This window comes from Miscanthus floridulus, chromosome 6 (genome assembly GCF_019320115.1).
Source record: "Miscanthus floridulus cultivar M001 chromosome 6, ASM1932011v1, whole genome shotgun sequence".
NCBI lineage: Eukaryota > Viridiplantae > Streptophyta > Magnoliopsida > Poales > Poaceae > Miscanthus > Miscanthus floridulus.
The window spans coordinates 118,144,562-118,167,879 of record NC_089585.1 but is presented as its reverse complement, the minus strand read 5'-3'; the positions used below and the strand labels follow the sequence as shown (position 1 = coordinate 118,167,879).

The 23,318-nt window shown below is 46.9% G+C and overlaps 1 protein-coding gene across 3 annotated transcripts; it reads left to right on the top strand.

Moving 5' to 3' along the window:
* Positions 1-790: 790 nt before the first annotated feature.
* On the top strand, positions 791-7,773 carry LOC136459278 (uncharacterized). 3 transcript variants are annotated; one of them, XM_066459153.1, is made up of 4 exons: positions 791-1,156; positions 4,294-4,451; positions 4,546-4,635; positions 4,884-7,773. In XM_066459153.1, exons 1-4 carry the CDS (start codon positions 1,067-1,069, stop codon positions 4,930-4,932), a joined length of 387 nt encoding a protein of 128 aa, XP_066315250.1. In that variant the 5' UTR covers positions 791-1,066; the 3' UTR covers positions 4,933-7,773. The 3 variants fall into 3 exon arrangements, with proteins under 3 accessions (XP_066315250.1, XP_066315249.1, XP_066315247.1); XM_066459152.1 differs by having other exon boundaries at positions 4,546-4,717; XM_066459150.1 differs by lacking the exon at positions 4,884-7,773 and having other exon boundaries at positions 4,546-4,777.
* Positions 7,774-23,318: the final 15,545 nt, after the last annotated feature.

The window sequence follows — 23,318 nt, the reverse complement described above, 5'->3', positions numbered from 1 at the left end:
GAATAATATCTATGTGATATATTTCTATTTTCATCTCTTATGTGCCTTTTTTCCTTTTGTATTATTTGTATTTTCCCTTTTGTTTTTTATGTTATATTTTCCTTTTGTTCTGTTCTACCTTTTATTGATTTTATCTTTTCATTTAATTTTTTATTATTTTATTTTTTTCTATATATTTTTATAATAGGTGTGATTTTTTGTTTCTATTGATATTATAATACCATTCTGATGGACTAAATATTTTATTCTTCTAAATCTAAAATATTTTTTAAACCTATAATTTTTCGTTGTGAAGATGGAACATTATTTTCGGAAACTAAAACATCGTCTCTACTCTGTAAAAGATAATGTTATATCTTCGTTAGATAAATATTTATCAACAAAAAAATATTTAAATATATTTATGTGAGATCTTGTTTTGAAAAATTTATTGTAAAAAACTTAATGGTATAATCAAAATTTTATTTTGATGCTTATAGTTTTGTATATAAACTGCCGCTTTAAAAAGTTTCAAAAACATTCTCTAAATGCTGGATTGCTGGAACCTGTTGCGGGTTGCGGGGACGGTGGACGGGAATTTGAGAGGATGGAAACGTGGAAAACCGGCTTGATGGAGTTAGTTACGCGAAACAGCCGGATCGGACAGTTCCATGGGCTATGCGGCTATGCGCTGCTTGCACATCCGACGGAAGGATCGGAGCATCAGCATGATTGGACGGCATCTAACTGGTGCTACTCGGGCTGCGCTATACAACACGCCTGCAACTAATTTTTTTTCCGTGGTCGGCAGAGTGCAAGACACCGACCTGGTCCAGCGCAACGCTAAGCGCTTCCAGCAAACGCACAGCTACGCCGACGCCGCCGCGCAGGACACAGCTGCACCCGCACGCGCTGGAGAGCGATTCCTTGCCGGCAGCGACGGAGCGAAGAAGACAACCAAGCGATTTCTCTATTCTCTTGTGACAGAGACTGAGGTCACCAGATCGAAGAAGCAAAGCAAGCAACCGCACCCAAACCCTGGCCGACGCCTCCCTCCTCTTCCAGATTATTCCGGCGTGCCGGTGCCATGGCGCTGCACTCTCCCTCCAGCACTCCTCAGCGGGATCTGGGCGCCTGTGATTCGCCGGCGGCGGACTCTCCGCTTCCCACCTCTCAGGTAACGTTCCCATCTTGTTCGATCCAGCCACCTACGATCATACGATGCCTGCAATACGATCTCCGACTACCTGTTCTGATGAGATCCATCGTCTATCACCGAATTAACCATTAGACTCCGATGAAACTGTTATACTAAGTAATTAGAGTAAATTTCAGAAAAAATCATGTTTTGCAGTCAAAATCGCAGAAAACAACATGTATTATGACTTTGGCCACAGGCTTTATGTATTAATGAAGAGTTAAATTAATAACCTTAATCAGAAATCAACCATTAGAATGTACATATGCACTATATTTTAAAATTTCAATAAATATTTGCTCAACATGTATTTGGGTGGGGTTTTGTGAAACTTTGGAACCGTAATTGCTGGGGTTATGTGTCGTTAGTTATAATACCTGGTGTTTTATGCAACTTTGACCATGAAATTTGGGGTTTGCTGAAATTTACGCAACACATTATATGATGCGACATGGGCTTTTTCCCCAGACAATAACAAAGATAGGTGGTTTGATGCAATTACCTAGTTCAGACCCTTGTTAGCAGAGGGGTTCTGTAATTGGACCTGACAAGGGTTTGTTTGGGACATTTGGAAATTTGCACCAGGGGATATAATACACCAGAGGGGATAGGGTTGATTCCCTCCCACCACCCAATCCCTTTCACCCTGGTATTAGCGTTTGGTTTATTTGGGGATATGAGGGATTGGTTTGTTTGGATCAAGGTTTAAAGATTTCATTGCAGAATATTTTAAATGTTATGAAGAAAATTTCAAAATATATTACAGGAAATTTGAATGCTGCCCAGAAAAATCCAAAAAATCATGAAAAAACAAAAATCCATAGAAAATCACTAGAATTCTGGAAAATAGGAAAATACAAAAGAATGGCTGCAACATTAATGTCATGATCATTACCTATGATACCTTGATACGTCAGGTAGGGGGCGTAGTCGATATGCGTTCGATATGTATTGGAGAATTATCAGGAATAAAAAAAAGAGGAAAAACATGACACTCGGGCTGAAACATATCAGCCTAGTCGCAAACTCACGCCGATACGGCCCAGCTCACTCAAGCAGCCTTATCCCCTCGACCCTGCGACATCCGTCACCCCCCACCCGACACAGCATACATGCATTGAGCCACCATTGTCTGCCCCTGCCGACAGGAGCGCTGCCACCCAGCCACAGCGAGCTACCCAATGCCAGCGATTACAAGCCGCCCGCTTGCAAGTCCACAACAAGCCATCACCCACCAGCAAGTATGAGCAGAAAGTTTCTTCCAATCAATGTCTTCTTCTTGATTGATTTGTTGCTTCTCCTTCTGATCCAACATATTCAGTGCCTTCTCCCAATTATCTTTTTATTTGTTCCTTTCCCTCCTGGTTTGTCTTGAATTTTAATATTCATTGTTATTAATTTAAATTTTAAAGAGATAAAACATATCCATGTATCATATTTCTTTTGGGAAAATGTCATATCCGCATATCTATACCTGTGAGATCATTAATTACAATAGTTCAGAAAACATGACATTCAGATTAGGAGCTTAGTGCGTGCTGAGCTTATCCAAGTATATCTCTCTTACAGTAATAAGATATAGCAAAGATTAAATTGTACAGAACAGAATTATATTAACTGAAGCTAAACCATTAATATCTGAGATTGGTTGCTAAAAGTTCCCTCTAGTAACAACTCCTTTCCCAGATACGGAGTACATCACAAGAACTTTCCTTGGTACTACAAGCAAAAAGCCTATGGACGTCATACAAACTGCCCAGCTAAAAGAACATGGGATATGGAAAAATCAGAATAATCTTGTCTGCGTAACACCTGAAAACACACGACATGTATGAACTTTGTATATTTGGAAATATATTGCTTAAAAGGACAATGATAGTATCTTATATACATTAGGATTTAGACATTTCAGCTCCATCTAATCTAATTTCGTTTTTGAGTCATTCCTCTTGAGTCAAGGGAACACTATGACTAGAGTCTTTAGAAAATGAAGCTGAGATGCTCTTCCTGTCAATCTTTCTATATTAAAAAATGGAGCTATTTGCTTCTACCATGATAATTACAGCCATGATGCAGATGTTTATAGGGCTTGGTACTTTAGTTTTTAGTACTGTTCATGGCCTAAAATAATATGTCATATGCTACATGGAGGTTCTCTCATTGGCACTGTACTAGGAGTACCACGTAACTAGGAGCTAGCCAAGAAACTGGAAACCAAAACCAGGACAATCTCAAATACTAACTCGCCCACTGTTCTCGCCATTGCCACGGTGCTGTGGAGGAAGGAAGGTGGCAGCTCAGGTGGATGGGGCGGCGGTGCAGGCGGCGAGACGCACCGGTGTTGGCAGATGAGGTGAGAAGCACTAGCGTTGGCGGATGAGGCGGTGCCTGTGTTCTCAGCTAGAGGAGAGGCGCTCTCCACTCGTGAGTCGCATGGGATGGTAGAGTTCCAAGGGCTAGAGCAGTGGAACGATTTCCCCAGGGTTTCGGGAGTATTGGGCCAGGAAACCTACCTTCCTGGGCCAAGCCAAATGGGTTTTTGAGCAACTCGGGGGTTGCTCCCCCTCGTGGTGGGCTTCCCCTTTGAGGCCGGTATCCTGGCCTTTTACCAGTATGCCAAACAAAGCCTAATAGGGAATAATGCCATTTAACTGTGCATAATAAGTGCCGGATTGCAGAGGAGGCCTATCATAGATATGTGCTAAATTTGTTACTTCTGCTTAAAAGAAAGTGGTGCTAATTAGTTTTTACTGCACCAATTTGTAGTGGGTGGAGGAGCCTTGGTCCCTGCCTCCACATTTAGTACACGGCGGATATGATGAACAATTAATTCATCCTCCTGTTTTTATTTACCTTAGTGACCTTTTGTGTTTCTCAAAATATAACTTTACCACTACTTTATAGCTTTATCAATGATGCTCGAAATTGTACTGTTGTTAAAGCATTTCCAATAACAAGTCTAGTGATATAAATTTCATAGAGTCAATCATGATAGCTTTAGGACACACTATTACTGGTCAAACTTTTGAAGGTTTGATAGGACAGATTCTGAAAGGAATATTGTTTTAACTTATGCATTACCGTCTCAGCTATATTTCTCTAATTAATCCTATCAGGGTGGATCCCGCAATGGAGCTAGAGTTGATGTTGCTAGGAAGACGAAGGAGGTTGAACATATGTTGGCAAATTTAGAAAAGGAGGGAGTGGAGATAGATGCCAAGATAGCTAGTATTATTGATGATGAGGTGGCTATAATTAAAGCTGAAGCTGTGAGGTAAATAATAGGAGGTGCTACAACTTATTTGATTTTTACTCAAGTGAAGTGAAATGATACTAACATTCATGCATTATGCACATCCTTTTGATAGGGAGAACATCAATGAGCCAATAAGGATTGGGGTGATGGTACTGGACACTATTGCATGTATTGCTATTGGTTTCATGATGGGAGTGAAATGGTATGAACATGCATTCAGTGCTACAGCGAACAAAATCTTTTTTGGTAAATAGCCTAGAGCTTGCAGGTCCACTCTGTCTATGGTATGCAAAACCTGTTTGTGTTATCTGATAATTTGTCGTACTACACGTGGTTTTGCCATGTTCGCTTCTCTTATAATCCGTCTTTTTTAGCTTGTTTTTTTAGCCGGAACAGTGTTTTTCTCTCACAACAAATCAACTGGAACAGTGTTTCGGCTTGTTTTTACAGCGAAGCGAACGGGGCCTTTGGGGTGTGCATGTTGCAGGTGCTCAGTTAAGTACTGCAGGTTGATTAGTCTTTAGTAATTGAATCCGGTGTGCACGGTGCTTATCTATGGATGCTCTGTTGTGATAATTTATGATATAACACTTAATCGAAAGTTTTATTTACTATTTGTGGCTTCACTCGCATAAACTGTTTGCAAAAATCATACAATGTCATTGTCACTGTGTTGTCATATATTGGAAACTCAAATTACTAGCTTTGGTCCCCGGGCTCTGTTCTCCTGTTGGTATTCATTTTCAGTATTTGTTACTCTGGTAAATTCTCTTTTGTTTGTCAGTGAGCCTGCAGAGGAGCAATTCGGATGTTTGTTAATATGAACGGTGAGAAAGAGAAACGGTGTACTTGACCTGATCGGTCAGCTGATTTTTGAACGTTAGAGCTTCTCAGAATCTGCGCCATTGCATTTTGATCTATAACAACAACAACAAAGCTTGTCCGTCCAAGCAAGTTGAGGTAGTCTAGAGTTGAAACCCACGGTTCAGGCATTTCAATAGCTGCTTTCCAAGCACTCCTATTGAAACATAGATCTCTAGGTATAATCTAAGCTTTCAAGTCTCTTTTAATTGTCTCCATGTCAATTTCGGTCTACCACTCCTCATATTATTAGCTTTGCTTAGGACTTCACAATGCACTGGTGCCTCTAAAGGTCTCCTTTGGACATGGTCAAACCACTTCAATCAATGTTGGACAAGCTTTTCTTCAATTGGTGCTACCCCTAGACGGTCACGTATATCATCGTTCCTAACTCGGTCCATTCTTGCGTGACCACAAATCTATCGCAACATATGTATTTCTGCAACACTCAGTTGTTGAACAAGTCGAACCTTTGTAGGCCAATATTCTGCTCCATACAACATAGCCGGTCTAATTGCCGTTCTATAAAACTTGCCTTTTAGCTTTTATGGCACCCTCTTGTCACAAAGAATGTCAGAAGCTTGTCGTCACTTAATCCACACTGCTTTGATTCTATGGCTAATGTTCGCATCAATATCTCCATCCCTATGTAGCATTGATCCTAGATAACGAAAGGTATCCTTCTTAGGCACTACTTGACCTTCCAAACTCACATCTCCCTCTTGTGTAGCTCCACCAAAGTCACATCTCATATATTCGGTTTTAGTTCTACTTAATCTAAAACCATTAGACTCAAGGGTCTGCCGCCACAACTCTAGTTTCCTATTTACTCCCGCCTAGCTTTCGTCCACTAACACTACATCATCAGCGAACAACATACACCAAGGGATATCCCCTTAAATATTGCTCAAGGCTGACCCTTGATGAAGTCCTATTTTAATCGGGAAGTAAGCCGTGTTACCATCATTTGTTCGAACACTAGTCACAGCATTGTTGTATATGTCCTTGATGAGGGTCACATACTTTGATGGGACTTTGTGTTTGTCCAAAGCCCACTACATAACATTTCTTGGTATCTTGTCATAAGCCTTCTCCAAGCCAATGAAAACCATATGTAGGTCTTTCTTCTGCTCTTTGAACCGCTCCATAACTTGTCTTATTAGGAAGATTGCTACTGTGGTTGACCTTCCGGGCATGAAACTAAATTGGTTCGTAGATATCTGTGTCATTCCTAGCTGGCGTTGCTCAATGACTCTCTCCCATAGCTTCATGGTGTGGCTCATCAACTTAATTCCTCGATAATTAGTACAACTTTGGATGTCTCCCTTGTTCTTGTAGATTGGTACCAATATGCTTCTTCTCCACTCTTCAGGCATCTTGTTCGATCGAAAGATATTGTTGAACATCTTGGTTAGCCATACTATAGCTATATCCCTAAGACATCTCCACACCTTGATTGGGATACCAACAGGGCCCATCGCTTTGCCCCTTTCCTCATTTTCAGGACTTCTCTAACCTCCGATTCTTGAATCCTCCGCACAAAGCGCCTATTAATTAGTGTCATCAAATGAGTCGTCCAGCTGAACGTTGGTGTTCTTATTCTCACCATTGAACAATTTATCAAAATACTCTTGTCATCTATACCTAATCTCATCCTCCTTCACCAAGAGTTGCTCCCTCTCATCCTTTATGCACTTAACTTGGTTGAAGTCCCTTGTCTTTCTATCGTGAGCCCTAGCCATCATATAAATGTCCTCCTCCCCTTCATTCGTACTCAAACATTGGTAAAGGTCCTCATAGGCACGCCCCTTTGTCTCAGTCACCGTCCGTTTTGAAGTCTTCTTTGCCACCTTATACTTCTCTATGTTGTCTGCACACCTGTCCTGGTACAAGTGCTTATAGCACTCCTTCTTTTCCTTAATAGCCTTTTGCACATCTTCATTCCACCACCAAGCGTCTTTCGAGTCGCATCCGCTCCCTTTGGTCACTCCAAGCACCTCTGAAGCAACCTTCCGAACGCATGTTGCCATCTTCTCCCACATGTTGTTTGCATCGCCTTCATCCTTCCAAGGGCCCTCTTCAATAACCCTTTCCTTAAGGACCTTTGATGCCTCCTCTTCCAATTTCCACCACTTCGTTGTAGCAACCCTAGCTTGTTTGTTCCTACGAGCTTGCACCAAAAAGCGGAAGTCAGCCACCAGCAACTTGTGTTGAGAGACCACACTTTCTCCAGGTATCACCTTACAGTCCACGCATGCTCGTTTATCCCTCCTTCTTGTAAGGACAAAGTCGATTTGACTAGAGTATTGGCTGCTTCTAAAGGTCACTAAATGGGACTGTCTCTTCCTAAAGAAAGTGTTAGCTATCATTAGATCAAAAGCTACAACAAAGTCTAAGACTTCCTCTCCCTCCTAGTTCCTCTACTACCATAACTGAAACCCCCATGAGCCGCCTCGAAACCCGCACTTGAAGTACCTACATGGCCATAACTTAAAGAGAGATGTTTTTTAGAGGGGTCCCCTGCCTGCCTTATATAGTCCAAGGGGCAGGGTTATAGATCTAGAAACTAATCCTAGCCAGTTACAATTGTCATATGTGGCCGGACAAGGATTCCTATTCTAACCGACCAGGATCTTGCTTGATCGCCAAATCCGCCTTGACTCCTTGCGCAGGACTCCGATCAGGTTGGCCGGGCCGCACGTCGTCTTTTGGTGGACCGGACCCACCGATCTGGGCCAGCCCAAGCTTAGCTATAAGGGTATAGGGGTTAATACCCCCACAGCTAGTCCCCGAGCACCATGTATTATGCTGTGACACGCCATTTTAACCTTCTCCAACAAGTAAGGCTTGAGTCCTTGATATCTCTGATCACCATTGTCGCCAGAGAAATAGGTTGTCCGAAGAATGTATGGTGCTCTTAAGAAAAAAGAAAAAGATTTCCGTTCTGGGAAGTGTGCCCACTTGTATTTCTGAACAGAAATGTAAGTGCGTCTTGAAGCGTAGCGTCCTTGATCATCAGAGGTGTAGGAGTCGAAAAACAAACACATTCACCATAAGGTGAAGTGTGCCCACTTAGTCCCCAAGCCTGGTAGTAGGTTACGTAGCCACGTGGTGCCAGGGTCTAAAAAGAATTCCCAGTTAAGTTGAGAACCCAATTGTCGTACAAGCAATACGAGATGCACCGGCAAGTGCATCGTACCGATGTAGTCCCTGAGCTTGCTGGAAGGCAAAGTATGAGCCTTGTAACAAGGTCTAATTAAATGTCTCTCAACTGTATGTGAGTACAAATCATATGTAGCCGAGAAGAACAATCTCCGAGCAGTGGTTGGGACAGTCCCCGAGCACGATAGTAATCCTTACAATCAGTCAAAGCATAAGGGTCGATTAAATAAACACATTCACCATAAGGTGAAGTGTGCCCACATAGTCTCCGAGCCTGGTAGTAGGTGACACAGGCACATAGTGCCAGGGTCTAAAAAAGAATTTCCACTGAAGTTAAGAATCCAATCGTTGTACAGGCGATACTAGATGCACCGGCAGGTGCATCGTACCGACGTAGTCCCCGAGCTTGCTGGAAGGTGAAGTATGAGCCTTGTAGCAAGGTCTAATTAAATGTCTCTCAATTGTATGTGAGTACAATTCACATGTAGCTGAGTGGAACGATCTCCGAGCAGTGGTTGGGACAGTCCCCGAGCACAGTAGTGGTCGTAACAGTCCCCGAGCACGGTAATGGTCGGAGCAGTCCCCGAGCACGACAGTGGTCGGAGCAGTCCCCGAGCACGGTAGTGGTCTAGGCCATCCCCAAGCACGGCAGTGGTCTAGGCAGTCCCCGAGCATTGTAGTGGTCAGGGCAGTCCCCGAGCATTGTAGTGGTCAGGGCAGTCCTCGATCACGGCAGTTGTCTGGTCCATCCTTGAGCACAAGACATGCAGCGAAAAAACGAGCACCGCTTATACTATTATTTGGTGTATTTATTTGTCTCCTTACTCTGTGAAGTCCATTCTGACACGTCTGGTCAAAAAAGCAGACAGGTATAGCACATCACTCTGCCTTCTTACTCTTTCTGGTGAACAGTCGCTTAGCACCTGTATAGAGGTGTGTCAGTGTGGGCCCTCTCACATTATCAACGAAGAGGCGCGTACACTGGAAACGAAGGGGCGCGTTTATTGGCGTAGATCTCGAGGTTGTGAAAACAACCGTCTGCGGTGCGTGTGCACGCCTCCCAAGAATCTCGGGTGGACGAAATGACGGAGCTCTTGGTTATTTATAATATAGAACTGGTAAGTTACTTTTTACCAATCCCCATTGTCATTCACCGCCGCTACCTTCTTCTTCCTCTTGCCAAACCCTATTCCTCCAAAAATCATCACCAATCCCCCCTCCACCACATCCACCCCCTTAGTAAGGGCGGATTAATGTGAAGAGAGACGCCCAGAAGAAGGGCGGAGTCATGGCAAAGGAGTGGTGGAAGTCAAGGAGCAACGAGCAGACCATCGAAGACCTCGTCGCCATGGGAGTGCTCCACAACAAAGCACTCGTAGGATGGCGCACACCGGAAGGAGAAAGCTTCCCCGATCCACAACTAGGTGAGATTGTGGTTTTCGAGGATTTCTTCAAGCGGGGTTTTGGGGTTCCAGTGCACCCTTTCCTTTAGGGGCTCTACTTGTATTACGAGATTGGGATTTGCAATCTACATCCCAACTTGATTCTTCTTGTCTCCACCTTCATCCATCTTTGCGAAGCTTATGGTGGCTTCTAGCCCCATTTTGACCTCTTTCACCATCTATTCTGTCTACGGAAGAAAGGGAGTGGGGGCTCAAAGATAGCCAGAGGCGTATACCTCAATCTGCATGATGGTATGAAGGCCTAGTACTTGCACTACCCCTAGAACACCTCACTGGACAAATGGTACAAGAAGTGGTTCTACATCCGCGAAGAGACAAACACGATCACCCTGTGCGACGTGGGGTTGATTTCGGAGAAGAAGAACAGCTAGTCAAAGAAGCCCAAGCACTTGGAACAGATTGTAGAACTGCTCAGGATGATCCCGTGGGGGAAGCTGGACGGTCCTAGGGTGGTCGGGAACTTCATCAGCCAAAGGATCCAACCCTGCCAGAAGAGGGTACATCCTGGCTTCGAATACTAGGGGAGCGCAGATCCAATGAGGATCAGAAAAGAGGCGCTCGACAAGGTCAAAATCAAGGCCAGGATTGGGGAGCTATTCAACCTAGCCAATCCCAATTATGTCAGGTTAAGCGACATCGAGCATGCCTTCAAGCTGGCCCGACCTCCCCCAAAGGTAAATGATGCTTCCTTGTACTTGTAGAGTTATGTCGTAACAAAATTTGACTATGTTGTATCCTTTATGTTTCCCAGAGGAATGGTTGTGACAGGGCAGCAGTGTTCGTGTCTCCACCCCCTGGTGTGGATTGGCCACAAGTTGCCGACCCAACCGCCCAGACCAGTGCTAGGACTGAAGACGTCCACTGGGCAGCACTTGAGGTTGGGGAGGAGTCAACGGCCAGGGCTGCTGGCAAGCGGCCGGCGGCCAACAAACGTCGTTAAGCCATCTTCCCTCTTTCAGACGACGAAACAGAAGATGCGGACATCTTCCGACTCGTCCCCCGAAAGAGGAGGAGATAGATGGAGTTGATAGAGCAGGGTGGCTCCTCTGTGCCAGTAGTGGTCGCATCACCGACCATTGCAACACAGAGGACAAGTGGAGGAAGTGTCGAGCACCAAACCCCGACACTAGTACTGGTCGTAGAACAAGACCTGGTGGAGCCCGCCGAGCACGAGGAGCAGGCGCGGTCGAAGAGACGCTCCTTCGCCATGTCATTCCGTGCTTCCAAGCTGTAAGTATCTATAACTTTGGCGTAAGCTTATAATTTGTATTGAATACTATTGTCTTCTGAACTTTTCTCTAGTATATTAGGTCGGCGTCCACCGAAAATCCCGACCAGCTAGCTGGGTGTGGCACGGCTTCACCAGTACTGGCAGAAAGAACTGCTCAGCAGCCGGTTGTGGAGGAACCTATAGAAGAAATTCCACTAGAACCTTAGCAGACGTGCGGCCAGACGACAGTCCCCGAGCAGCCGGTCGAGAAGACAGCCGAGCAAAGTACAAGTGCTCCAAGCACTAACCCTACTGAAGCATATACCTTGGTGCCAAGGGAACCAGACCAAGCCAAGGAGCAGCAACCGGAGTTGGCCTAGACCACGCCTGCCGATGCTACGGCTCGTGGGAAAGCCATAGTGGTCGCGGAGACTGTAGACTCCTGACCAACGCCGCCCCCTGAACAAGAGGCCAAAGAGGACGAAGTAGAAGAGATCCTGGGCCACCCCCAAGACAAGCGACAACATGTATATGTGTCGCACTGGCGGAACGACTTGTGGGTTATGCATGAAGAAATCCCAAAGGTCGAAGAGACCCTAAAAGTTGAACGAGCGGCGAAGCGTCTGGTGATAGAAGTCTAGGTATGTTTGGCTTGACTACTTGACCCTGTTATGTAGTCGAACTGTCTGACTTAGCTTGTTTATATGCAGGACTTGATGAAGACCGCAAAGTACTGAAAGAGGTGCTTCGACCAGATTGAGGGAAACATGGCAAACAATAGAGAATTGGTGGCCGAGGTGGAATGCTTGCGCCACCAAATTGAAGCCACCGACTAGGAGAGGACAGAGCGAGAGGCACAGAACCAGAACCTAGTCGGCCAACTCAATAACAAAGAGCGGGAAAAACAAGTAAGTTGTCATTTTATCATAGCAAGTGTATGACACATGTTGTTACGTTGCTGGTAGTGACAGTTGTAATGCAGGCTTAGAAGCTGAAGTAACCTGCCTCTAAGAGGAGAATAGCCGTGCGACCGCAGAGTGTGGTCGCTTAAAGGAGGACAACGAGAAAATGTCACGCAACCAGGCTCAACTCTAGGACCACACCACCAAAATGAAGGAGGATCTAAAAAGTAAGTATTCCAGACCACCTTTCTCATTCTGTTGGCCGCCTTATCTTGTCGTACCGTTACATTTGATGTCTTGTATGGTGTGCAGTTTTAAAAGTCAATGCCAAGAGGCATCTAGAAGCCGTGATGAAAGAGCGCGATGGCTGGAAAGCACGATGCCTCGAGGCCACCGAGGATCGGGACACATGGAAGAACCGGTGCTAGGAAGTGGCAACTAGCATTTTGCCCGTCCTTGACCTTGTCGACCCGGCGCTCACAGAGGGAGAGCTAAGGACGCCTCATCTCAGACTGGTTGAGAGATGCAGACAAGCATGTGGATGGTTCCAAGAGTTCGTGAAGGAGGCAGGTGAGTACACGGGTGCCCATGTGCTAAGCATGGTGCGTGCCCACTACCCCCTAATCGATCTCAAGCGCCTAGAGGCTAGATACCCAAAGGAGGTAGACCCAGACAAGGTGGAGGAGCTTTGGATGGCCCAGCTGGACCTGTCGTCAAAGATAATTGGCAACATTAACCTGTGTGGAGGTGGGACAGCACCTATACAGGGTACACCATCGACAAGTCAGTTGGGAACGCCATCAGTTGCCAGCCAACCGACAAAGCCTGTAGTCTTGACCAGCCAGGCATCGGCGGGGCCATCCCCTTTAGCTTGACCAGCACAAGAGTCCTCGAGACTCGAGTAGGATATCGGGAGCAGCGAGCGGTTTGTGCCGCGCGCCCCGACCAGCCAATGTAATAGACTTAGAGCTATAGAAGGAGGACATAGTTGTGTTATTGTAAACTCAGGCCTCTTCAGGCGAGCTTGTAATAACGTAACTGTATATCATAAGCTTGTTTGCTTTGTATAAAATGTATTTAAGCTTGAGACTCATGTTGGTGTAACTAAGTAAGAACATGTTAATGTTCTGTTTAGTTGTACCGTTTTGCTCGACACATCATCCCAAACAGTTTGTGCGGCCCTAGTTTGCCATGTGGTCAGAGTGTGAGGTGCGTGACCTGTGCACATGTAGACGCAGACGAGTCAAACCAAGGGAGACCTGCCGATCACCCATAACATAGAGAGCGGATCCCATGCACGTGTTGGGTGGAACCGGAGACAGGGCCTGCTCCGAAAACCATAGAAGGAGTGGTGGTTGGCTTTTACTGGCTAAGTTAGAATAACCATGAAATTTGAAGTGACACATTATAGTGGTCGGAGAAATCATAATAGCTTTATTGAAGTAAATTGAAAGTACAAGAGGAGTACATATCTCAGTAGTTAAGCATAGAAACATCTAAGCTTGTCGATGTGCCATGAGTTTGGTACGTCCGTACCGTCCAGGTGAGCTAACCTGTAAGACATTGGTCATGTGACTTCCTTGATCATGAAGGGCCCCTCCCATGGGGTTGCGAGTTTATGGACACCAGCCTGGTTTGTCTTCCACTTCAGGACCAGGTCACCGACCACAAAGAACCACTCTTTAACGTTCTTGTTGTAGTACCTGCGCAAAACAGCAAGGTATTTGGCTGTACATACACAAGAATCGAGCCGCTTCTCTTCTGCGCTATTCACCTCTAGCTCTCATACTTCGTTGACCTTGCCTTCATCAAAGTTCTCTACCCATGCTGATCTAAAAGCTATATCTGGTGGGAGGACTGCCTTAGCGCCGTAAATCATAGAGTATGGTGAGACGCCGGTGTTACGACTGGGCTAAGTTCTGAGGCCCCAGACCATGGCTGGTAACTCTTTGAGCCATCTTCCAGGAGCTTTGTCGTTTTCTCTATACATCCGCTTCTTCAATGCGTCCAAGATCATGCCATTTGCCCGCTCGACTTGTCCATTAGCTCTAGGGTGCGCCACCAAGACGTATTTTACTACTATGCTCCTTTCATCGTAGAAGTCCCAAAAAGCATTCCTGGTGAACTATTACCTAGATTAGTGATGATGCTGTTGGGTATGCCGAAACGGTGGATGACCTAGTCGAGGAACGTGACAGCCTTTTCTGAAGATGCCTGTACCAAAGGCATGTATTCGATCCACTTAGAAAATTTATCGATCAGCACAAAGACACATATAAATTTCCCAGGAGCCAGTTTGAAGGGCCCGATCATATCCAGTCCCCAGCATGCGAAGGGCCAAGAGGCTGGTATCATCTGGATCTCATGTGCTGGTACATGAATTCTCTTGGCGAAGAACTGACAACCCTCACAGTGGTAGACTAGCTTCTCTGCGTCGGCTACTGTTGACGGCCAATAGAACCCTGCTCGGAAAGCCTTGTCGACCAATGTTCTTGAGGCCGCATGGTTGCCGCAGGAGCCAGAGTGGATTTGGTCTAGGAGATGTTCGCCTTCCTCCTGGGTTATACACTTCATCAAGATTTCCTTCTTTGCATTTTTGCGCCATAACTTGCCATCGACGAGCAGATATTGCTTACTACGACGCATCAGGCGCTCGTTTTCTGTCCAATCAGTATAACTGCTGCCATCTGTTAAGTACTTGATGAAAGGTATTCTCTAGTCTGGCTCATGAGTGGTCGGAGGTGGCTCGATGGTGCTTGGCGCTAGAACCGTAGCCACCAATTGCTGGTCTGGAGCTTTGTCGACCATGGAATCTTCCTCTTCGATGGAAGGCGTGAGCAGGTCTTGGACGAATACACCATGTAGGATTTTGGCTCGGGATGATCCTAACTTTGATAGCGCATCCGCTGCTTGGTTCTTGTCCCGGACCACGTGTATGTACTCGATGCCATAGAACCTGCCTTCCAGTTTTCTGATCAATTTGCAGTATGCATCCATCTTTTCACTGGTCGTGTCCTGGTCCTTGTTGAGTTGGTTGATGACTAGAGCCGAGTCTCCGTAGACATAGAGATGTTTAACACCAAGCTCAACCGCAATGCATAAACCATGTAGGCATGCTTCATACTCGGCGGCATTATTAGATGCTGGGAAATAAATCTTGAGGATGTACCAGAGCTGCTCCTTGGATGGTGACACAAAAAGAACTCCTGCTCCCGCACCGTCAATGTTGAGAGAGCCATCGAAGTACATCATCCAATATTCGTTAGATCCCGGAGAGGCAGGCATGCTTTAGTTTGTCCACTCGACAATGAAATTGACGAGTGCCTGAGACTTGATTGTAGTATGGCTTGCAAATTCCAAGGAAAAGGGGCATAGCTCCATTGCCCATTTGATGATGCGCCCATTCGCATCCTTATTGCGAATGATGTCCCCAAAGGGTACTCGGTCATGACCACCACATGATATTCGTCGAAGTAATGTCTCAACTTTCAGGATGTTATTAGTATGGCATAGAGCAGTTTCTGAATCTATGGGTACCTGGTCTTGGATTCATTGAGTACCTCACTGATGAAATAAATTGGTCGCTGTACCTTGTAGGCATGGCCCGGCTCGTCGTGCTCGACCACCATGGTAGTGGAGACCACCCGATTGGTTGCCGCAATGTAAAGTAGGAGAGTTTCATCTTCTCTGGGAGCAGTGAGGACCGGAGGTGATGTAAGGTATTGTTTTAGCTACGTGAAAGCGGCATCTGCTTCCTTCGACCACTCAAACTTCTTGAATGCTTTGAGCAGTTTGAAAAATGGTAGTCCTTTTTCTCCTAATCTTGATATGAACCAGCTTAGAGCAGCCATGCATCCGGTAAGCTTCTAGACATCCTTCATCTTTTTTGGGGGCTTCATATCTAAGACAGCTTTGACTTTCTCCGAGTTAGGGCGTATGCCGTCGTAACTGATGACGTTGCCAAGCAGTATACCAGAAGGAACACTAAAGATGCACTTCTTTGGGTTTAATTTCCATTGGAATGTATTGAGGGCTGCAAAGGTGTGTTCCAGGTTGTCAACAAGGGTATGTGCTTCCTTGGTTTTAACAACTACATCATCAACATAAGCCTCGACGAGGCTGTCTTTTATCTCGTCATTGAGGTAGGCCTGTATAGCGTGTTGGTAGGTAGCCCCGGCGTTCTTGAGCCCGAATGACATAGTCGTGTAGCAGTAGGCACCGAAAGGCATGATGAAAGATGTCTTGATCTGATCGTCCTTTTTGAGAGCGATCTGGTGATAACTAGAGTAGCAATCAAGAAAAGAAAGCAGCTCGCAACCGGCAGTTGAATCTATGACCTCGTCTATGCGAGGTAAGCCGAAGGGGTCCTTAGGGCAGTGTTTGTTGAGATCAGTATAATCAATGCACATTCTCCATTCATTATTCTTTTTGCGTACAAGAACCGGGTTGGCTAACCACTCCGGATGATACACTTCTTTGATAAATCCAGCTACCAAAAGCTATGTAACTTCTACCCTAATCGCCTCCTTTTTGTCACGAGCAAACCGTCGTAGCTTTTACTTGATAGGTTTGGCCTTGCTGTTGACATTCAAGGAGTGCTCGATCAAGTTCCGAGGTACACCGGGCATGTCGGCAGGTTTCCATGCGAACAGATCCACGTTGCTCCTCAAGAACCTAACGAGCGTGTCTTCCTATTTGGGATCTAGGTTGGCCCCAATAAGGGCCATTTTGCTGGGATCGCCATCGACCAGCTGGATCACCTTGTGCTCCTTGGACCTGATGTTCTTGAGTGGAGCCTTGAGCTCTAGGATCTCCAAGTGGTCGGCTGAGGTCTTCTTAGCGTCGAGCATGGTCTCGGCCATGCGAATAGAGAGGTCGTGGGCCTCTGCTATTTTGAAGCTGTTGTCCTCGCAGGTATAAGCTACGTATATGTTGCCCCTGAGGGTTAGAACTCCTTTCTCGATAGGCATCTTGAGCACCAGATACCTATAATGAGGTATGGCCATGAACTTGCTGAGCGACGGTCGACCAAGAATAGCATGGTAGGTGCCGTTGAAGTCAGCGACCATGAAGTTGACGTAGTCGATGCGGAAGTGGTCCGGAGTCCCAAATTGCATAGGTAACGTGAGCTACCCAAGAGGTGTAGAGCTCTGTCCAGGGAGAACGCCCCAGAACTATGCCTCGTACGGCTTGAGGTTCGCCTAGGCTATTTTCAGGGTGGGCAAACTGTTCTTGAACAGTATATCGATGGAGTTGCCACCGTTGATTAGTACTCTATCGAACTAAACCTTGTTGATACAAGGATCGAGGACTAGGGGAAAATGTCCTGGTTCAGGTATGGCGGCCCATTGGTCCTTTTTGCTGAAGGAGAATTCATGGTGAGACCACGGAGGGAGCCGTGGATCAGTGAGAAGGTTGTCGGTGTTTGCCACGTTCAAGCAAGCATGGGCGAGCAGCTTGCGTTCTCGTTTGGTCTCGATGGACACTTTGCCACCGATGATGGTGTGCACGCGATCAGTTGGCTTGACGTATTTATGACGAGGGTCTGCATCGTTGTCGTCGTTATCCTCATTGCACTGTTCCCCTACGTCATTAGGCTTATTGGACGTATCCGGAGCCTATTGACGCGTGTAGATAGTCTTGAGGACGCGGCAATTCTCCATTGTATGGTTTGACTTAGGATGGAGCTGGCAGGGCCCTTTCAATGCTTTGGCGTAGTCATCTTCATAGTTACGGCGTTCGCCACCCTTTTTGACGGTGTTGACCTCGCCGTCATCTTCCCGAGCACACTTGCCCCTATAATTGTCACAGCGGTTATGCCACTGATTACGTTGGTCGTGGTGGTCGCGGGAGTCATTGCGCTGGTTGCGGCGGTCAAAATTGTCGTTCCGACCACGGTTGCCGTGGTAGTCGTCGTGGTGTGGGGGTGGTCGGAGCATGGAACCCTTGCTGCTTCTTCAACAATTATCTTTTTAGCGTCGTCGGCGTCCGCATATTTCTTAGCGGTGGCTAGGAGCGCTGTGACCGATTCAGGTCTCTTGTGGAGGAGGTTGTCCCTTAGGGCATCGTGGAAGCGAAGGCCAGTGATGAAAGCCTCGATTGCCTCGTTGTCGAAGATTGATGGGACCTTGATGTGTATCTCTAAGAAGCGCTGAACGTACTCGCGTAGTGGCTCATCTTTTCGATCTCAAATCCATTGCAGATCGTATTTGTTGTCTGGTTGATCACAAGTAGCAATGAAGTTGTCGATGAAGGCTTGCTTGAGCTCCTGCCAAGAGTTGAAGTAGTTCGCCGGCAAGCCGACCAGCCATTGGTGACCTGCATGGCCAACAGCGACTGGGAAATAGTTAGACATGACATGCTCGTTAGCCATGGCTGATCTGCACGTAGTCTCATAGAGCATGACCCATAATTTAGGGTTTTCCTTGCCGTCGTACTTCTAAAGTTTCTCGAGCTTGAAATTCTTGGGCCATATGACTTGGCGAAGGTGTGGAGTAAACTGCTTCAAACCCGGTAGGCCGTGAGCAGTGTCATATTCCATACGATGATAACTCTCATGGGATGCTTGGTTGTTGGCTCTTTGGTTGATGCGAGCACGCAGATTGCGTCCATCGAGGTAATGGCGGAGATCGTTATTGCCATCGTGGCGATCTCGATTGCCATCTAGATTAGCCCTGCGGCCATGGTTATTGCGGCAGTTGTCGCGGTTGTCTCAGCGATTATCGTCCTGGACGTCGCGGCGGTTGTCGTCCCGACGGCGGTTGTCATGCTAGCCACCATCATGGCCACCGTTTCTGCCTTGATGGTTGTCTGATAGGTCATTGTTGCGCGAGCCACATTGGTTGAGTGGCTGTGAGCGACTTGGGTGCTGGCGGCTATGGCTTGACTCAACTAAGACGGATAGAGCCCGAGCTTGGTTTACAATCTCTACGGTCTGGGCCATAGCAGTCATCAGATAGGCTTGTATTTCATCGCGAACCGCTTGGGTTTCTGGGGTGTTGGGTAGCCGTTGCATTGTCGCCATGGCGACAGCTACGTTGGCACTCGGAGTCCTGAAGACCTGCTTGTCCCCCACCCTGTCGAAAGCATCGTTGAGGTCACACGGCTGGACCCTTATGCGTCGTGCCTCCTGGTCTGCTTCGACTTTAATTTGCCGATGATTAAACTAGTCAATGTTGCGCGCTTCACGTGCAGTCCTTTCTTGTTCTGTTTCACCAACTGCCGATGGTTTGTCATTGCTGACAACGTTGATCAACCCCCTCGCCTTGGCGGGAAAGACGGGAATTGCGGGAACCTCGGGGTGTGATCTGGGATATCCAGATCGTATTCGACGCCTTCATCGTTGTGATGCTGGAGCTTGGTGTGGATGGAGGCATCAGATGTGGTACCATATGAGGAGCTGGAGTCACCCTCTTGGACCGTGTGGACGGATCCTTCTTAATAATCTTCAATCCGGATCATGTTGATGAAGTTGCATGACTTTGACCGAGGTCGGTGCATAAAACATAGATCTGAGCGGCGTTGTAGGTTGTACGCATAGCTGGATGTAGTGTTTCATAGGCCGTAGGGCTAGACCTAGTGGTTCTCCATCGAGGCTTCATACTTGGAGAGTCGGAGACCCATCGCAAAAGGCTGGCCGGCGATGAGCGGAGCGCCCCTCAGGAGTAGATATGACCACGAGATCTATACCAAGTCGTGTAGGACAACTGGTCTGAGCTGGTCAGGTAGATCTATTGTGGGGTGTGGTTACCTGCTCATTAGGTTGACTTTGAATCGTACTTACCAGAGCTAGGGTTTCAGCGAGTTTGGTGCTGACCCGATCGATGGAGTCGAGCAGGTCGGTGTTGTCGATCTACTTCCCTTTGTAGCGGGGAAGCAGATGATGGGTTGTCAGCATGACTGAAGATGATGTAGGCATGGTCGGAGCCAGATGTACCATGGTCAGAGCTAGATCCATCATGGTCGGAGCCGTATCCATCGTGGTCGGAGCTATATCCACCATGGTCGGAGCCGTAGCCGATGCAGGTGAAGTAGTGGTCGGCGCAGACTGAATCCACACCTCCTCTGTGGTCATGGCGATGAAGTTGTTGGAACCGGTGGTCCAGGTGATCTGGCCAACGGTGAACGTGAGGCCATTCGGCGTAGCCATGGAGCCGGAGATGATGACCATCTTGTTTGCTTGGAGAGCAGTACACACACCCCCTACCTGGCGCGCCACTGTCAACGAAATATGGTCGACAGTCTACCTAGGGGTATGCCCAAGGTAGTAGATTATCGGCAGACAGATGCGTAAGCCACAAACAAGACAGTGACGCAAGACAGACACGAGGTTTTATCCAGGTTCGGCCGCCAAGAAGGCGTAATACCTACGTCCTGCGTCTGATTTGTATTGCTGTATGTCAATGAGAGAGAGATGTTTTTTAGAGGGGTCCCCTGCCCGCCTTATATAGTCTGGGGGGCAGGGTTACAGATCTGGAAACTAATCCTAGCCAGTTACAATTGCCATATGTGGCCGGCCAAGGATTCCTATTCTAACCGACCAGGATCTTGCTTGATCGCCAAATCTGCCTTGACTCCTTGCGCAGGACTCCGATCAGGTTGGCCGGGCCGCACGTCGTCTTTTGGTGGACCAGACCCACCGATCCAGTCTGGCCCAAGCTTAGCCGTAAGGGTATAGGGGTTAATACCCCCACAGGCGCCTACCATTATCTTGCACCCATCGGCGTAGGCAACAAGGCTTAGAAGCATTCGTACTCTCTCCCTCTCACTTGTAAGGCCATCTCCTTCATCTATAAAAGGGGATGTGCTCTCTCCCAATAGACCAAGTTAACCCAAGTTGATTCAAGCTCAGTCCCTTCAGATTCATTAGATCGATCAAGTTCACTAGCTCACAACCACAGAACCACCAGGTTCGGATATCAAGCACACGCTTGAACACTTAGCTCATAGCAGAGCTCCTGTCGCTCTCGGCCCTTCCGACCAGAGCCAATCGAACGTCTCATACACCCCATCTTTCTCCTTCTCGTTTGTAACCCCACTGCAGACTTCGAGCACCTGGGCTCAGGAATAAAGTCACCAACCGACTCAAACTGGACGTAGAGCACGTTGCTTGAACTAGTATAAACCCTATGTCATTGAGTGCTAGGCCACCTCCGATCACAACATATGGCAAAACTACAAATATTCACTAGTTGGTCACTTTCTATATCGACAGTTGACGCCGTTCGTGGGGAAGACATTATATGTTCAACACTTTTTGGTCATCGGATGGCCCACTTTTCCGCCACCCTCACCGTGGCGGGCTCGGGCAATATGATTCGCTTCATCTCGATGGAGTTTCCTGCACTCTCACCTGTTGGGATGTGGGTTCCACCCGTCTTTGAGCCATCCCAGGCCTTTGAAAGCTCTAGTTTGGTTTTAGTTAATTGATGAAACCCTAAGTGCTAACCTAGTTTATCAAAGTGATTATGAGATAGGTAGCACTACTCCAAGTGATGAAGCAATGGCGAAGATCATGACAATGGTGATGGCATGGTGATGATCAAATGCTTGAACTTGAAAAGAAGAAAGAGAAAAACAAAAGGCTCAAGGCAAAGGTATAAATAGTAGGAGCCATTTTGTTTCAGTGATCAAGACACTTAGCGAGTGTGATCACATTTAGGTTAGATAGCTGTACTATTAAGAGGGGTGAAACTCATATTGAAATGCGGTTATCAGAGTGCCACTAGATGCTCTAACTCATTGCATATGCATTTAGGATCTAGTGGAGTGCTAACACCCTTGAAAATATTTGTGAAAATATGCTAATACATGTGCACAAGGTGATACACTTGGTGGTTGGCACATTTGAGCAAGGGTTAGAAACTTCACCAATAGAGTGTCCGCCCGTAGAGTATGGACAGTCCGACAGTGCCACCGGCGCTCTAGACAGAAAAGACAGGGGTTCAGAGAATGACTAGACGCTGGTGGTGTAGTGACCGAACGCTGGGGTCCTGCGTCCGGTCAGTAGTAGCAGTAAGCACATGTCTCGGTCTTGTGACCAGACGCTGGCGCGAAGAGTGACCGGACGCTGGCATGGTGCGTTCGGTCAATGCTGACATACGTTGACGTGGTGGCGCACAGAGGAGATATTGAGTGACCGGACGCTGGGTGAGTCTGGTCAAGCATGACCGGACACGTCCGGTCGTGATTTCGCGCGTTTGGAACCTTACTAGAAATGACCAGATGCTGGGGTCCTACGTCCGGTCACTTTCTAACTGACGCATCCAGTCATCACTTGACCATTGAGATCGGGCGATCGATGTTTGAAGCCGATGACATGTGGCAAGCATTGGGCGACCGGACGCTGGGGTCTTGCTTCTGGTCGATCTGACTGGAGCGTCCGGTCACCCCGTGTTGTGCCCAGTGAAGGGGTACAACGACTCTATTTCATGGGGGCTTCTATTTAAGCCCCATGGCTGGCTCAAGCTCACTCTCTTGGCCATTTGCATTGACATAGCAACCTTATGAGCTTAGCCAAAGCTCCTCCCACTCATCTCCATCATTGTTTCATCATCATTATGAGATTGGGAGAGAATCCAAGTGCATTACTTGAGTGACTGCATCTAGAGACACTTGGCATTCGTGTTTCACTGTGGGATTCACTTGTTACTCTTGGTGGTTGTCGCCACCTAGATGGCTTGGAGCAACGAGGATCGTTGAGCGGAGGTTGGTGATTGTCTCTGGCTCCGATTGTGGTGATTGTGAGGGGTCTTGTGCCTTTCCCTGTGGAGAGCCAAAAGGTAACTCTAGTGGATTGCTCGTGTCTTTGAGTTACCTCACTTGTGGGTAGGTTCTTGCAGTGTCTAATTGTGTGGACGAGGTTCGTGCAACACCTCTTAGCCACCGAACCACCAAGTGTTGGTCGACACAACGGGGACTAGCGTGCCGGCAAGCATGTGAACCTCAGGAGAAAAATTGGTTGTCTCTTGCCCTTTGGTATTCTCCCAGTGATTGATTTAGTATTCATCGTGTGATTGGTTCACTCCTCTACATGGTGGTATAATCATCCTACTCACTCATTTATATTCTTGCAAACTAGTTGTGGCAAGCTCTTTAGTGTAATTAGAATTGAGAGCTTGCTTTGTTATTTTAAGTTCATCTAGTGGAGCTCTTTAGAGTAGCAAGATTGAGAACTCTTAGTGAGTAGTAACATTGCAAGTTGTGTGCCTAGTAATCATTGTAACTAAAATTGTTGGATAGGTGGCTTGCAACCCTTGTAGAGCTAGAGCAAGTTTGCATTTCGCTA